General features: G+C 47.0%; 2 protein-coding genes across 4 annotated transcripts in view; both read left to right on the top strand.

Moving 5' to 3' along the window:
- Positions 1-2,973, top strand: part of LOC118316844 (forkhead box protein J3-like) — a 50,994-nt gene extending 48,021 nt beyond the window's left edge. For all 3 annotated transcript variants that reach the window (XM_035645080.2, XM_035645081.2, XM_035645079.2), the window contains 2 exons: positions 480-581; positions 960-2,973. In XM_035645080.2, the coding sequence (XP_035500973.2) occupies positions 480-581; positions 960-1,081 (224 nt within the window). In that variant the 3' untranslated portion in view covers positions 1,082-2,973. The remainder of the gene's footprint in view (positions 1-479; positions 582-959) is intronic.
- Positions 2,974-4,129: 1,156 nt separating this feature from the next.
- On the top strand, positions 4,130-14,616 carry si:ch211-156j16.1 (uncharacterized protein LOC564557 homolog). Its single transcript, XM_035645082.2, has 4 exons — positions 4,130-4,636; positions 10,838-11,257; positions 11,510-11,618; positions 12,957-14,616. Exons 1-4 carry the CDS (start codon positions 4,573-4,575, stop codon positions 12,961-12,963), a joined length of 600 nt encoding a protein of 199 aa, XP_035500975.1. The 5' UTR covers positions 4,130-4,572; the 3' UTR covers positions 12,964-14,616.
- The last annotated feature ends 3,377 nt before the right edge of the window (positions 14,617-17,993 follow it).

Below are 17,993 nucleotides of genomic sequence, written 5' to 3' on the forward strand. Positions count from 1 at the left end.
ATAAAACCTTATGATATGTTGTGCCTCATTGTCCTTGTTTCACTGAGCTCAAACAAGACAGATTTTTGGAGATTCTGATATTTTGATAAGTTCATGTTATAGAATAGATATGCTTAAAGTTATTTAAAGAGATAATTTATCAATCGATACAGAACAGCCACATTTTATGAGTTTACTGTCTAATGATGAACTTGTAACTCTAGCCATCCCATTAAACTACCAGTAGCAGTACCAGTATATTAATATTGCACAGACTTCACTTGGGCAGCAGTGACATGTTTAGCATTTCCTTGCTGCGACGGGGCCTGGAAGGTAGTTCACCGGTGGGAAACCCACTGAGTGGCTGAGTTCTCTAGCTTAGCATGAGATGCCAGTGAAACTTGTGCATGCACTAGATAACAGCTCGTGTTCTGCGAAGACGCGTACGCACGCGTGAGAGTCGGGATGCTGATCTTGCCCTTTTGTCTCTTCTCCCACAGGGAACATGTACATGGACTCGAGACAGAACATTTCCTCTCTGATGGGCCCACCGGGATACCCCCACATGCCTCCGATGAGCAACACGGCTCCGACCATGACAGGTGACTTCCCCCGATCTCTCTTCACGGGTCAGGAGGAGCTGCTAGGAATGTACAGGGTACAAGTACAGAATGTGTGCCCTTCTTATCTACATGGGAGTGAGTTCCGTCTCCCACCTCGTTGCACTTTCATAAAGCCAGGGACTCGTGGGACGCATGTGGCCTTGTTCTTTTAACTTTTTGGGAATGTGAACGCGTTCTGGGCTTCGCTGAAGGACCCTCCTCAAATGACGTCCTCGCTACAGTTTCATAATGAACGAAACGCATTTTTACACGTCGCAGCATTTACATTACGTTTGATTTATTTGGGGCCTCCACCACCACAATGTTAACACCGATCACCACATTGCCAGTCTGACTCCCCTCTCCTTCCATGTCCAGGTCATCACAGCCAGCTGAGCCAGCAGCAGCAGCACGCGCTGCCTCCAGGACACTTCCAGGTGAGGCGCATGCTCGCTGCGGACGACATCCAGGACGACTTTGACTGGGACTCCATTGTCTAAACGGAGCCGTCTGCTGAACAGAGAGGTGAAGAGAGTGAGAGACACAGAGACGTCCCGTGATGACAGGTAAGGTAAGGAACTTGCTCCTTTCACCAGTGTGGAAAAAAACAGAAGACAATCCAACAGGAAACAAACGGAAAGATTTTTTTCTTTCTAATCTTGCCGGCCGGTCGATGACATTAAAGACAATCATTTAAAAAAAAAAGAGACATAAATGGGATTGGACCAAGATGTAAAGACACATCATCACAGAACAAAAGGACGGCTGAGGCTCTCTGAATTGTCTCGTGTTGTGTGTGTGTGTGTGTGTGTGTGTGTGTGTGTGTCCCAGCACCAACAGGGTTACGAGTCGCCAAAGTGTTGTCAAAATCGTCTGTGAATTATTTACCTTTTTTCTTAAACCTTTTGTGTTTCCTGCTGCAACTCGTGTCCCGTGTCTGTGTAAAATTCCAGCACATGTTGCTGAAATGAAAAGAACCCCTCGTCTTCTTCAAAACCCCCTGCTGAAAAATAATTAGCCTGTCACCCAACATTCATACGCATCCAGCAGGTCTAACCGTCGCATCCTTTCCCCGGCCGTCTCTGTGGCTTCTGTGAGACAGAATAAGAAAGTAATGATGGTGTACATGTTCAGTGACGGAGGGGTGGACCACAAAAGTTCTATGCATCCGTTTTTCTTTATCTCCGTTCCATTTAGAACTTGTATCAGTTTATTTTATCATTTAATATGCCATTCTTGTGTGTGTGTGTGGAACAGCCCATGGTGCCGTGTTCTCAGGGTGCTGCTTTCAATGACATCTTCACATTTGAGGTTATCGGTGTCCAGCTTTCACTTCCTGTTGGCGGACAGCTAGCGCCCCGATAAAAAGAGTTTAAAACCTTCGTTTGTCAGCTTATAAGCTAAACAATGTGAAATACTGTGGATGGGGGTTTTTTGTCAGTAGTTTGAACAACAGACGCTTACTGAAATAAAAAAACGAGACGCTGGCCAGACTTGGACTTTGGCAACAATATCATTTTCCGAGGTATGATTTTAGTTCTTCATGATTTTTTTGGGAGGGGGAAAGTGCACATCACGTGTGACCAGGCGGAGGACACTGGCTGTGGTTTTCACGAGGCCTCATTTTGGAGAAGATGAGCAGTTTTTTGCACAACGTGAAGCCTGATAGCCTCTCTGGTGAGTGAGAAAACTGAAAAAACTTTTAAGAGAAATGACAGAGCAGCAAAAGAGCAAAGACTAAGCAGGCGTTTTAAATACTCTACTTTTTTTTTTTTTACTGTGATGTTTAATTTTGTCTGTGTACAAGTGTGTATAGTCCTCTCTGATTTCCGTCGGCATACAGCTCAAAAAAATACACATGAGAAACAAATACTTTGTTTGTATTAAGTGGGTACACAGTGAAATATGGGACCTTTGGTTTGGAAGATCAAAGTGATTGTTTGGATGGTTATAACAAGGTCTCGCTATAGAAAAAAAAGAAAATACTCTTTATTATTGCCATTAAATGCTGTATAACAGTGACCAGCATATATATAGATATATATATATATAGATATATATATATCTATACATATATATATATAGATATATATCTTGTATGTTTGTGTGTTGTTGTCCTTGTAAATAACAGTATGCTACCCTGTTTGCCCTTGAAAAACACAGACTGATGAAAAACGTGGAATGGAGAGAAAGTATTTTGTTATCTGTCCTTCAGGCGACATATTATGTACATACCTTCAGTATATTGTAAATAAGTGGTTTAAAAAAACAAACAACCAAACAACGTTGGCGTTTTGTGTGTCATAAATAATCTGTGTATGGCGGTTCAACAGTTAAAAATCTGTTTCAGTGTTTATTATTAAAATGTCATTGACCATTTTTACTGCGCTAACCTCGCATCTGCTGTCATTATTTACTATTATTATGTCATTATTATCAGCTGTTCGCAGGGTTTGGCATAAAAAACAAACATTTGAGAGATGCTGGACAAGTTGCTTGTACGCAAAGGTACACGCAATACAGGAACTTGTACATTTGACTATTTGGAGTACCTTTACTTTTTCTTCATTTGAACTCTCCTCATGTTCAATTCTCTGGTCAATTCACTCTGGCCCTAAATAATCTAAATGAGAGACCAGTCATTTCATAATGTAATACTTTTTCATTCGCTCATACCAGCTGATGTACACGCCACGTGAATAAAGGGAGAGAACCGGCCATTTTCTTTCCCCCCCCCCACTTCAAGCACTGGTCAAAACCAAACCACAAGAACTGACGAAGATGCAGTTTGTGGTTGTTGACAGTTTTACCTCCTCGGCCTCCTGCTGCTCTGACCCTCGCTGCTTGTCGTCCAACAGGTGTCAGCCTCGGCCCGAGCACCGGCTTGTTTGGCCCGCGGCGGCCTGTAAACCCAGCAGACCACCCATGCTCGCCTGTGAGAAAGTCCCACACTGTTCCAACTGTATTTACGGCTTTTTTTTTTTCTTTCTTTTTTTCCTCTCCTCCTGTTTTAAAAAGCAGCTCCCTGTGTGCGTCCGCTTTTCTCCGCAGAAAGAACAAGATTGATGATTGAAACGATCAATACAGATGTTTGTTCCAGTCAGTGTTTGCCTTTTACTTTAACATCGGGCGAAGCTCGACGTTCTGTTGAAAGCACTTTCTTGGCTCTTAACTCTGTAATGAAGGATTATCTGGGGCGGCTCAAAGCCCCGAGCACTTCTCCCCCCTTTCATTCAGAGCTTTCATTTCATTACAGAAAAGTGTTACTGCGACGGGCTTAATTCCATCAGCTGGCCAGTCAAAGACTGAAGTGGCCCGTGACGGTCTGGTCTCGATTACCGTCCGGTTGTCTGTGCGTCTTGAGTGGTGTGTTTGCATGTGTGAGTGCTGCTGATATCGCAGGGCTTTTTCAGACGCTGAAATCACCTAACTGCCCACGATCCAGGCTCCCTCCTCCCTACCCAACATGCCCCTTGCTCCTCAACCCGCCCAGCCCCAGCCCCTACACCAGTACCAGCACCCCTCCTCCAACCTCTTACACGCTCAGCTCTCTCTCTCTCCTGCTGTGTGCCAGTCCCTCTCTCTCCCTCTCTCTCTCTCTCTCTCTCTCTCTCTCTCTCTCTGTGTCTTTCTCTCCCTCCACTTCCTCAAAGTGGCCAGAGCTGCTCTTTTTCCCCTCTGGTCCTCCCGACATCCCTCAACCACTCTTTCGTCTTCCTCCTCCAGCTGCGAGTGCGACCGGCATCCTCACCTCCCAGCCAGAAAGGGATCCCGGCACTCGACTCCAGTCTTCCCGTGAAGACCTTATCTTCATTCTTCAGAGCTGTGTTTTTTCCCCCGGGTCGCTCACCCTTCCCCTCTGGAGAGACCAGCCGGCGTGCGTGTCTGGCTTGTGCGTGGCAGCGTGTACGAGGAGCCTGGTGTCGTGCTCTTTGCGCTGAGGGGAGTCCCCGAAGGTTGTGACCGGAGGAGAAAACAAGTTTTCGCCACCATGAATGCTCAGCTGCTGCTCCTGCTGGCCCTGGTCGGCCCTTTCTGCGCCTTCACACGTGCAAGTAAGTGAACTCTGTGCAGTCCCCGGCCTGCTGTTAGCACACGGTGTCCCCTCTCTGCCTCCATGTGCCCACACCGCACCACTCTTTGTCCGCGGTAATCACCGGGTTGTTGAACAGTAACTTTACGGAGGCTGGTTACACAGTGGAAATGATTTTTTTTTTTTGTTCCATTAAGTACTTATCTACGTTTATTATGTTCAAATAGTATTTAAAAGTTACTATCTTTAACTGTTATTTCACTGTCAAGTCGTCACTGTAAAACTGCTGCTGGCAACTGCTCGCTTTTAAGTTTGACCGGCTCAGAATCACTGATGAGAACTTTGGTTGAGGGTGTTGCTCTATCAAAGAGGGGCCGACTCAGACAGATGAGTCTGTGTTGATTTCAACAGATGAACTCTCTCCGTCTCACTGACTCTCCCGCTCTCGCTCTCACATTCACATCCGGAGCTCTGGACCAGGAGGAAAGGTTTGATTTGCAGACACGAGGGGAGAAATGTGATATAATAGCAGGAGCTCAGCTGCCTCGTGTCTGCGAATTCTTGGCACTGGCAGAGAGAAGAAAGGAATATCCTTTTGAAAGCCTCCCAAAACAGTGCTCATACACAGGGAGGGAGGGAGGGAGGGAGGGATGGGGTGGGCCATAAGCTGTAACGTACACTGAACACGTTCATGTGAAAGCTTATCCAGCAGCCACCTCACTTTGCCCCCGATTCTCTCGTTTCTCTGCAGCTTTTAATCAGTTTCCTCACAGTTGTGTTGCTTTGCATCTTCTTTGTGTCTTTCCATCTTTCTTCCTTTCTGTCTGTCTTTACATGTCCTTCCTTCCTTTGCCTTGACCAGTGCTGCTTGTGTGTGTGTGTGTGTGTGTGTGTGTGTGTGTGTGTGTGTGTGCGTGTGCGTGTGGCTGAGGCCTGAGGGAACTGAAGGGCAGGGCCAGGCCGGTCTGCGTGTGTGTATTAATAGAGAGAGGCTCTATATGGAGGGTCATATGCATGAGAGAGGGGCAGGCGACGGGAGCGGAGTGAGCACCCGCTACGTGATGAGCTCCGAGAGGCGCCCCACCCTCTTTCTACCCACATGTTATTAAACTGTGCGTCGTGCCGCCCCTTGGCATTTACCCATCTTTGGTGGGGTATCAAGCTTGAACACCCCCCCCCCCATGCCTCTTAACAGTCCTCCGCCTTTCTACAACTCTGCCCCCTTCCCCTGTTCCGGGTTGATGAGGCCTGAGGGAACTGCCCCAGGGGACAGGGTAAGAGTAGAGATGGTGGGGGGGGGGGCATTGAGGGGCCGGGTCTACTTTTAAAACGGCAACCTTTACCGGTCGGAGGCGGCATGCCTGCCCCATTTCCATGGAGGTTCACTCTGAAATGGAGTCCTTGAACTTTGAGGACTCTGCGTGCTCAATTTTCCGACGAAAAGGATCTAAATCTGTGCTTCTGAAATGTTCTCTCTCTCTCTCTGTTGCTCCTGCTCACTTAACTAGCATTTCCCCTGTATCCTGTAAAACACAAAGTCCCTCACAATGCTGCACCTCCCGTCCGGTCTCCTCCTTAATGAGTTTTGCCTGCGTCTCTGGGCCTATAACATCCCTGTCACATCTGGCCGCTGAAGGGAGAGGTCAGTGCCCTTTGTCTGTGCCCACTTCTAGAAACGACTCAAAAGTTGCGCTCACACTCCAATTATGAGACACATGCCGCTAAAGAGGCGCCGTGACGAACGAGCACTTCTCGCGTCAACAAGTCTCATTTTGTGAAGGGGGGGGGGCTGTGTGGTAGTGCTCACTCATACTTTCATACTCCAAAAATTTCCACAAGGAGAAAGACACATCTGTTTATGGAAAGGAGGCAGAGGCCGTTTCAGGCCGGACCATGAGCCATGACGACTCCAGACAGTAGCAGGGCTTCAGCTTCTGGCAGATTCCGAGTGGCATTACAAAAAACATGACTGGAAACAGTCACAGCGCAAATCTCCCTGTGGTGGGTTTTTTTTTGTGTGTGTGTGTGTGTGTGTGTGTGTGTGTGTGTGTGTCTCCTCTGTGAGCACATATCTCTACCACCTTCCCCTTCTGGCACCACATGGTGCGAGGGAACGTAAGAAAAAAGCCCCACAGTGGAGCTGCTGACTAAGGAACACTCGGAGAGCTGGGTGGATGTTTTATGATGTGGGAGTTTTGGATTTGAAGGTTAGCAAGATTAGGAATACATTAGGAGGCCCCACTTGATAAAACTGTATAGGTCAGGTCACGCCGAGTGTTTTGTTTGAAAGGAAAAAGGGGAGTCTAGAGCTCGGAGTGATGCTACAGCATCAGTCTGTTTATTTTGTCATTCCTGCAGTGGTTGCATTTCATGACTCATTACGTTTTAGGAACTTGTAAGGCCGATGATTAGAGACCCTCTTGATCTAGGTCTGGTTGCAGTTTCTGCCCCTGGTGATAGAGTCCAGATGGGATGTGCTGGGTTTCCTCTTATCTGAGTTAGACCACGAGGGGAGAAAAAAAACAAACCCCAGTACCTGTACGTGTGGGTGCTCATTGTGTTGCGTCTGTGACAAGACAGCCTGAGAATATTCGGCCCCTGTCTCCTGCTGGAAGATCCCCAGGGCGCGCGGTGCATGGCACGCCCCCGGCGTCTCCACAGCTGACTCCTGTCGGTGCAGCGGGGGAGTTGAGGCTCATCAGCATCTAATCGTATAGTGCGTTGGGGTGGGCCGGGCGCCTATCTCGCTCACATTTCCCTCCTCCGGCGCTGCAAAAACATTCCTGCGCTCCGAAGGTGGACACACTCACACTCCCTCACACCGTCTGCTCGGACCCTTTTTCACTTCCCCATACATCGCTGCGAATTAGTAGACCACTCACACCCACACACACACACACACACACACACACACACACAAACGGGGGGGCCTCAGTGACAGCTGATTGTGATCGTAATGGATGGTGGCTGCTACTCCCTCTTTTCCTGTCTCACACTATACCGTATGGCGTTGTGTCACTCCCTCACTCCGTCACACTCTGCTGGTTTTATTTATGCCACAGGAGTGACGCCCCTCTGTAAATCTACATTCCATCGCTAAACCGGACTAAAACCAGTGTCCTCCACACTCACAACTATCATGGTCCACTGTTATTCGAATGATTTCCTCAGGCAGCGTTATCACTGCATGACTTCAACTTGTATTTCAATGCCTGTTTCTCCATAAATGTTTGTCTGTGTCTTAATAATGCATATTCTTGCTTACATAATAAGTGAGGGGGAGTAAAAAAAGAAGACATTTGTTGAATCAGCCACTTTAATCACCAGTCAATGACTCTATTCACACACACACATAAATACGTTAACACTTGAGGGGCAGGATGATTTCAGGCTGTTGGCCGCTTCGCTTGGAAATGGATACCAGAGAGAACATTTGGTCAAAATGATGTAATCGTGGATAAAATGACCTGGACGCACCACTGAAAAATTTGGAATAATAAGATCAACGCCACGATTACGTAATGCCAGTCTAGCTTTGAAAGAATGAAAAAGAAACTGGAACTGCTTCAGACTTTGTGGTATTATACTGTAGGGTTTTTTTTCTTTTCTTTTGTTTTTCTTTGTGTGTGTGTGTGTGTGTGTGTGTGTGTGTGTGTGTGTGTGTGTGTGTGTGTGTGTGTGTGTGTGTGTGTGTGTGTGTGTGTGTGTGTGTGTGTGTGTGTGTGTGTGTGTGTGTGAAGTTTTTGGTGTCTGAAGGGTTTTAAGGTGTCTGTTCATCATGAGTAGTCAAAGGTGCACAAAGGCAAAGTCTGCAGTCGCCCGACGCTCACGTGTCTGGAGAGACTGCTCCTCAATCCAAGCCCAGACTCACACACCCGTGGAGGTAGAGGGATCCGACCCTGCGCACCTAACCTCCACAGGGTCACTTCAACCACTGGACACTGACACACGTCACGCTGCGAGGACAGACGGCGAACCAGAGACGGACCGTGTTCACAGTGAAACCAGGCAGCAGAAGGGGCAGAGGGCTGCTCCCCCGGCTTCATCGGTTTGGAAACATACCGTTCCCTCAGAGCTCGCCTCCCCCTCCCCCTCCTCCTCCCAACCACCACCCACCGTTTTGCTTTCCTACCCTTCCTCCTTTTCCTCCTCTCCCTTTCTCTCCGGGGATCCGGCCCTCTCAGAGGTATAAGCAGCGAGCTATCCTCAGGGAGTGGCATGGTCACAGAGAGGAATACCAGGGAAGAAGATTAAAAGGAAGTTGGAGGAGAGGGGGATGTGTTACTCACTATTGTAGCTGTCCTCACCCGGGACAGTCATCACAGTGGGGAGGAAATACTACTCCTACTAACTGTGGGAACTGTACACATAATGTGACAATGGTTAGACAATTACACATCGCGCAGGGCCATACTCTGCGAGGCACAGACCGTTTTATCATCGCTCTCAGACGTTCCAAACAAACAGTCTGAGTGGCTTGTTTGAAAACCCCCTTCAGGACTCTGCCAGAGCGGGAACAAATGTTTTGTTATATTTACCCCGACTGTTGCTAATGAACGCGCCGTCCAGCGCAGGACTCGGAATAACTGCGGCGATTGTGTCCAGCCATTCAGAGTTATTTTTACCCAGGAAAAGTATTCTCCATTCTTTCACGTATTCAGAACAATTAGAGAAAAGTGAAAATGGACTAAGCATGACGTCAGGGTCTCCGTTTATGAGGCTCACACAGATGCTCCTTTCTCCTCTCCGCAGTTAGAATGTTTTCAGGGAGAGGTTGATTTTTTTTTTTTTTTTTTTAAAGTTTTGTTTCGGGGGGTTTTTTTTTCCAAGGAGAAGAAGCGCGTCCGGGCCAACATCGTGTCAGTGGAAAGTTAACTGTAGACAGTAATTTTGGTGCCACGCTGAAATCTACCTCCTTCATTTCGAAGCAGCTCTGTCCAGGCTGTGGCTGGGAGGATGTTGGACATGGGGAAGATGGAGCCTGGGTTATTGGAGGGAAATGATGAGGTTCAACCGAGGCCGCTTCGTAGTCCAGGCCTTGATGAAAGACACGGGGATAAATGCACGTCTTTATACAGTTCCTAAATTCAAAATGGAAGCCTCCATTTCACTGCAAGCACAGACTCCTGAGCTCTGACAAAGTCTTTGTAAGTTAAATATCATTCGAAAAAAAACATTCAAGATTAACAATTGACAATGATTAACCGTGTCTCTTGTAATGATTGAAGAACAATTCAAAGTTAGATCCCTTCAAAATATAGGTCTGAAATGTCATCATCAACCGTTTCATCCGACCTCAGTTGCTCTTCTCGAGATTTGCCGTTGAGAAACCGCAAATCGCCCAGTTGTGGTGTCTCTTCGCACGACCGGGCGTCACCTCTGCGACCCCGCCCTCCGACGGCTGCACGTGTGAAGCAGCTGAGAGTTAACAAGCCTTCCCCCCGCCCCTCCCTGCGCGTCGGCCGCTCCCTCCACAGGAAATGAGGCGGAGGATGTGGCATGCGTGCACGGAGCTCTAAAGACAGGATGGAGGGCTGGAGGAATGGAGGCAGGATGTGCCGTGTTAATGGAGTCATGGGGTGCACTGGTCACGGTGCAGCCATGTGCTGATGACGGGAGGGTCGTTACAAGGGAGCGTGGCAAAGGGGAAAGGTCGCGTCATGACTTCATGTCGGCGAGATAAATGTTTACCTTGTTCATTTTGACCTTATCTCGGTCTGGGCTCTTTTCTGTGACAGCGGCCATTCTGTCCTCACACCGAAAATAACATGATATATTATATTATATTATATAACATGATATATTATATTGACAAAGTATAACACACACACGTTGGAACTTGTCCCTTTGTATGATTGTAGCGTTATAAATGTTCAATGTTTGTGATATAAGGTTCACGGTTGTCTAGGCGAATTATAAAAAAGCAACATTTTTCAATTTGATTCAAAGTTCAATTTACATTTATTACAACCATGACACCTTTCAATTTTTAAGAAAAGCAATATTATAGACAATAATATTCAAGGCCTCAGAGAGAAACAATGCCGTTTTACCAAGTTCTGCGATGTGGTTTCTCTGCTGTGCTGTATATAACAGAAAACAACAACAATTAACTCTATGAATTATAACAAATGCCAATCCACAGCCACAGCACAAAGTCAGTATTCATGTATTAGCTGCATGTGAGCCCACCTCTGATCTTTCTACTGGTTGCTCTCCCCAGGCCCGACAGAGATCCCTGCAGAGTTCGGCACTGGGATCACTGCGAGCGTTGGCGATGTTGGCGATATTGTCGATGTCACCGCTGCAGCTACCGAGGCTGCAAAAGAGGAGGTTACTGACGTCGTCACCGGTCCTCCTGCAACGGAACCGGCAGTGGCCTCTGCAGAAGAAGAAGTCACAACGGAAGCTACCACTGAGGGGGCCGCTCCTGCCATCACGGTGAACACCGAAGAGGCCGTCTTTGAGACACATCGCCCCTCTGCTGCCGCTACTGAGGCACCGGAGCCCCTCACAACTGAGGCCCCTGCTGTGGAGACCGCAGCCCCCACCGAGCCGGCGGAGGTCGAGACCCAACCGGAGGTGACGGCAGCCGCCAAGAAGGAGACGGAAGAGGAGGTGGTCGTCGAAGACAACCCAGAGGGTGAGGAACCAACTTATGAGTGATAAGTTCAAGAAGTTATGAAACTTCTCTGATGGACGGATGGATAGATAGATAGATAGATAGATAGATAGATGGACGGACGGACGGATGGACAGACAGACGGATAGATGGATAGACAAACAGCATTCCAATCATTCCAAGTGAAGCATACATATAATAATATCAAAAAAACGAGCGGTTGCGATTTAGAGATGTGGAGAATTGACCATCTCTTCTCATTCTGTCTCCCAGAGGAGCAGGGCTCCGGCCAGGTAGTTGGCATCGTGATCGGCGCTCTTTTGGCAGTGGTCATCGTCATCGCCGTGGTGATAGCTGTGGTGAGGAGGATGGGGAAATACACGTAAGTACCTCACGTATCCTGGTGGACACACACACACACACACACACACACCGATCACACACGTGCAGAACCTGAATCCGTGTGAGCGCAGACAGTGAGGTCAATGTGCAGCGAGTCACCTCTTCCCGTCTGAATGTGGAGGGAAACGGCACAAGCCTTTAGTCATCACCGACATGTCCCATGATGAATCAACACAGGCAGTGACGTAATGGGTCTTTTTGTGCTGTGTGATTGTGTCCAACACAAACTGCACAGCAGCTTCACCATAATTGGACTCCAGTGCCGGATATATTGTATCTGAAACCTCGACCTCTCCTTGTGAACGTGATGGAGGGCCCATCCCAGTGACAGAGCTCCCACAGATCACACTCGGTGACTGTCGTCAACTGCATGTCTCGCTGATGATGAATGGGTTTTTTTGTGTCGCAGGTCTGCCAGGACCAAAAAACCTGGGAAAATGACTTCTGTAAATCTCTCAATTTTATTCTCCCCGCTGATCGTTTTTTAACCCCTCGGCCATCATTGTCTCGATTCACAGATGTGTAACAGATGTCTTCCCCTCGCCAAAAAACAAAACAAAAAGAAAGGCTGACAAAGCTTCATGGTTTCTGCTCCATTTGCTGAAACAGTCCCATGAAACCTGACAACTCCGACGGCACTGGCCTTAAAATGAACATGTTAACTGTGTTGACTCCGTCTCATTAGTCTGTGGCCAGTCGTCATCAAGCTGGCTGCTTTTACACCAGCAGCTCAACCTGATCCCTAAACAGAGGGCTTTGTGTTGGTCAGAAGTGGGGCAGCAACGTAAGGTCGTCAGCTTCTGTTTTGAGTTTTATTTCTAATTATTAGCCTTTCTGTGATCTTTTTGTTCATGTTTATTTCACTGTATATCCCTTCGAATTCCCCCTGCCTGAAGCCACCCTCTGAAATGGAAAAACGCGCTCCAACATCTAATCACGTCGACACTAAAACATCCTGACTTCATAACAAAAAGCGTCCTTTTTAATTTTGGGATAAACACGCCTCTTGTGCAAGCCTTCTGTTGATTCCTTTTAGTATGCTGACATCCATCTTTAATCTTTTAATCAAATGAAAACAGCTACTCATTTTGTTGTAAATGTCTTCCTAATGGAAAAACACTGACAGAACGTTATAAAATGACATCAAGTGAACAAACTAACTTTAAAATAAGTTACGCCTCAGATACTGTGACCGCGGTCGGGAGGTTAACATCCCATTAATCCTCCCTTTTCCACCAGTGACTGACGGTCTGTGATTATCTGCGCACACACTGATTCTCTCTCCTCTCTTCTTTTCTTTTTTTTTTTAACCCCGCAGCCCTTGAAGAAGAAAACGTCCAAGCAGCAAGAGCACCCAAAGTTCTGGAAATTCTGAACTACTGAACTGTGACGTCATTTCGGATCATTAAAAAAAAGCACGACACCGGAACTTCACCAATCTAACCAGGACTCTGGACTGCCAAAAGAAAAGAAAAAAAGAATATGGGGGGGAGGGAGGCTTGTGTGTATTTATGTGTGTGTTGTATGAGTGTGAGACAAGAGGGGTACATGAGCAGACATCCTCGCCTCCCCCCGCTATCTCCCTGACCCCCTAAAGCCGCAGATATAAAAGACGCTGGCCTCCCCTGCTGCCTCAGAGAGAACAAAACGAGGTGACAGCAGGAAGTCACAAAGAATTTCAGGGCTTTTCAAATGCATTTTGTTAAACAGAAAGAGAGAGAAGTAGGGGATTATCCGACATGTGGGGGGCCAAACCCCTCCTTTAAACTCATTTAGTGACTGACTTAGATTTGCAATTAAGTTTGTGAAAAAGGACATAAAAATGGAAAATGCTGACATACAGTAACGCTAGGAAATGACATGACACATGGAAGGCGGGGACAGGGAAAATGCAAGAGAGACTGTTACAAATTCCACAGGATGTATATACAATGCAAGGGGGACTACACAGTGTACAGCTAATGACTTTCTCATAATGCAGTTGCGTAGGCTAGCATTTGATATTATGGAATACACAGTACAGTAGACCTACACAGTATAGTAGCTCTGGGCTCCTGGTGTGGGCCTTTAAAACACCCCTGAGCACCAGTTTAAATTATTTTTCTCATCAGGTCCGATTCCCCGACATGTTGGCCAACGGTGTGAAGCACCGTGTGCAGAAGTTTCTCCTGACACTCACAAGCTCTGTCAGCCAGCACGGGGCTTATGGAAAGAAAAAAAACACGAAGGCACCCTCATTTGCAAGAGTAACGTGACATTCTGCCCACTTTAACACTGACTTATAAAAACCTAATACATATCTGTGAAATTTAGCAGAAGGGTTTGTGCCACTGTCTCTGGTGTTCTCCAGGTAGTTAGGAGGATCTGACGTTTTGAAGTGCATTATTAATGTGAATCGACTGTACTTTTTAACTGCCACCCATTCCAAAACAAGACACAGCTTTTGTCGACTTCTGCCTTGTTCCGTGGAAAGACTAGCACACAGCCAGCAGCTGTTCGACGTGGTGATAGCATTGACTTGACAATGTACTCATAGTACTTCTGCTAGTAGGTAGATTACCCGAACGGCCATCCAGTCCTTAAATTGGGCTGACCCCAGATTGCGTGCACAGGATGACATTTCATAGTTGCACTTAGTTTAAGTGCACAGTGTTGTGCAGTAATGCCCCTTTTTTTTCTTTTGTTATTTTTGCAATTGTAGGTGTGCTCAAATGGGTGTACAATTTATGAAGTCTCCGCTTAGCTCCGCCGGCTTTACAGACTTGTTTAATACGTGCACTGACTGAGTGATGTAATGTTTAATGACTAGGCTTTAGACACTGCAAACGTTTGCAACGACATGTGTCCGTGTCCTCCCTTCTGCTTTGCCACATATTATCCGTTCTAGGTCTTTAATTTGTGCCATCTGATTTGTTTGAACCTTGTATTTAATTGCAGTGTTTTTTGTTCATACTGTTTCAATAAAAAACTGAAAACACTCCACGGAATCTTTCTGTGAGTCGTTTCACTCTCTTTTGTCTTTTTGCCCATGAAGTATCACTGAACAGCTTTCTTCACCCGTCATTGTCCCGTCCGTCCCCTATCAATCAGATTACGCGGTTGCCGCGTCACCGCCTAGTAGCAGCACTCTAGTCGCGCTTGATCAGGCCCAAAATACTTGTGACTGTTTAAATCACATGACACCTGTTTTCTGTGTCCAAGTGCAACTCACACACATCATGGACACGCTCCCTACGGGGGCAACGTCCAGCTGCCCTCTCCGATTGGTCCGTTCAAGTAACGCTTCGAATTTTTCAAAAAAACAACCCCTTTTTCCAGAGGGGTAGACAAACACGATCAAATACGGAGGACCATATGGCCCCAAAAGACCGTTGGGTCGGTTGAGCCCTCTGACAGTTAGGTGGGTGTTTTATGTCATGTTGTGGAGTTTTTCATACGGTGCTGTTAAGCTGAGGCAAGGCTCCAACAGCGGACTGTGAGTCGCACAGAGATGCTCTGTGTCTGGCTCCCTCTCCTCCGTGTGGTTTTAGGCAGCGGTCCAACGCCCACCACCCCAACCTCTGCCCCACCGGCGGGCTTCATAGCTCTCTTTAGCTCCCTCTCTTGCCTCAGACTGCGAGGAACAATGGGGTCTTTTGAGCCGGGGCAGATGGAGAGGCTATGGGCCATGGCTGTGAAGCGGCTCGCCAGTAGCTCCCTCTCTCCCCGTCGGCAAAGGGGAATTCTGTACATTGCTGCAGGGTGGAGTCACTTCCTGGGTGGGCTTGCCAGCATCGATCATGTGCATTTGCACTCAGAAATACTCAAAAAGCACCAACTCGGTGCCCTCTGTGCACATGAACACATGCTGAACCAATCGTAACCGTCATGCTCTGGCTAAATGTCCCAGAGAAGTAGCTATTAAGACTCACCATAAAAGTGTGTGTGATTCACCGAAAGAGTCTGAGTCAGATTCATGACACATAGTTACAACAGCACGCACACTCACATTTATTCCTAATATTTAATTATCACACCCGAAACCGCCTGCTCATGTGCTGGACAGGCATAAAAATGAGCCGAGTGTGCGTTTGAGCGGTCTACCAAGTATGCGTCTAGGTTCTACATGCTGCACTCTAGACGGTAAATGTAAGTAAATATAAAAGGTGTGAGCATATACGTAGACACGTGAAATGAATCCCACTAATGAGGTCATCAGAATTTTGGTCACCACACAAAGTTTCCCTCCCTTTTCCTGTGCTCGTCTCGATGTGAGCGAAAAACTGTCTGAGAGGAAGGAAGAAGCCGCTCCGCTCTAGACAGATGGATGAGGCAATATCTTTGCCTTTAAATAAAACCAGACCGGTGTCCTGTGGTATAAAAGAAGAAACGCGTGCTTATTTTGGTCTGTACAGTGGCAACCAGAGGTTCAAGGGCTACTTATAGCTGACTGTATATTCCACACAGGAGAAAACTATGGTCTGCGCAGGTCGTCGTTTTTTATTTGCAGGAAAGCTGTTGGTGCCCACTCAGCAAATGTTTTAATCCCAACAGTGTAAAGAAAGCACAGATTGTATCACAATGGAAGTAAGAGGACTTCTAAATGCAAAGGATGAAAATGAACACGAGGCAACGCGCTTATACTCCTGGATCTGTTTGTGGCAGGTGAAGCTGCGTGGCCGATCACCTGCGTGTGCTCACTTTAAATAATAAAATAGATAAATTAATAAAACACCTTAAACTAGAAAAAAAAGCTGGTTAAAAAGAAAAGCTAAAGTGAACTACACTGTCAATATTCCTCACATTGGATGTTTTTACTGTGTTCTGCTGAACAAGTTCAGGACCTTGTTGCTACTGTCATGACACAGTGTCAACAGTTGGTTTTTTATCAAACTTAAGAACATGAAATGTCCTCAATTTAATGCATTTGTGGCGTTAGGTCGATGCTTTGTTTAAATCTACAGGAGGAAATGTGATAGTTTGATTATTATTATCACAGATACAAGACACAAAAACACCAGAATATGTGTGTACCTATGACCGACAAGGCGCCTGTGCGAACGAGCAGAGATTTTTCTCCATGTGTGTGTGTCTGGCTTGCTTCTGCAGCTCTTCATCTCAAGGAGTTGACATGAACGCCGTCCTATATTGACTGGAGCTCTGTGCGTGCGAGGTGGGTGACATGCCAAACCTGAGGAGCGCATGGGTTTGGGATATCATGGGAAAAATGTCAGGCCCGGAGCCCCTGTGGGTTTTGAGTGCGGCAGACAGCTGGGTCCACGGGTGGACGGAGAGTGGGTGTGGCAGGGGCTGGAGGGACGATAGAAGTCGCACAAAGTTAGGTGACATGCGTAGACGTAGTGTGTATGTGTGTGTGTGTGGTAGGATACGGTATGGGTGATGCAGCAACAGCAGGAATTGGCTTGCGTGCTGCAGCAGAGGGGGGGAGACAGTGAAAGAAGAGACGGATGATGTGTGTGGCATGTTAAGTGTGTGTGTGTGTGTGTATGTGTATGTGTGTACAGTATCTGTGCATGCGGCGTGTAACTTTATGGGGGTCAGAGTGCATCTCTAAATGTGTGTGTGTGTGTGTGTGCAGGACTGAGAAGGGGCAGTGATTCTGGAGGGCACGTGTTTATTGGACTTAAGGGGATTATTACATTGGGTGTGGTTTGTGTGTGTGTGTGTGTGTGTGTGTGCGTGTGTGTGTGTCTACGCACTGGCAGGACACTACAATGAGCTACAGTTGTGTGCATGTATGTGCACTACCATGGGCCTTTGTACTGTACAGTTTGTACAAGCGTTCTGATGTGTTCACATTTGCATGTTCTACCCTGCCACATCTGGCGTCCCACAACATGCCGCAATTAAATTTGATATTGTCCCAGTGCCATGACCCGTTGTCCAGTAACAGGCGAGCCTTTGTCCACCCTGCGTGGCACACATGTTCTACAAGAGACCCTTTATTGTTTCACTCCAAAGTCCTGCTCCGTGGTCCTCCTGCTACACATTGAGACACATTGTTGTGGACCACCTCTCCCTCTTTGTCTTTCTTGTCCTTCATGTTCATGTGGATGGTGAATGTTTCGTTGTGCATGAACCGGCACCCACTGCCACAGGATACGTTGCCATGCGTCTATTCTTGGGCACACTCTGTTCCAGTTTTCTCACACAATCACTCAGTTTCCTGTTTGGTTTAAACTTGACTATTAGACCACTTCGCATATTCAAACTAAACGATTAAATATATATTTCTATATATATAAGCCAGGAACAAAACACAGCGACTGCAATAATTAGAAATCCAACTGTGATCCAAAGTTTAACGCTGGCATGGTGCTAAATGTCCACATGTTAACACTCATATTAATGTGTC

Source organism: Scophthalmus maximus, chromosome 3, assembly GCF_022379125.1.
Source record: "Scophthalmus maximus strain ysfricsl-2021 chromosome 3, ASM2237912v1, whole genome shotgun sequence".
In the NCBI taxonomy this organism is placed as follows: domain Eukaryota; kingdom Metazoa; phylum Chordata; class Actinopteri; order Pleuronectiformes; family Scophthalmidae; genus Scophthalmus; species Scophthalmus maximus.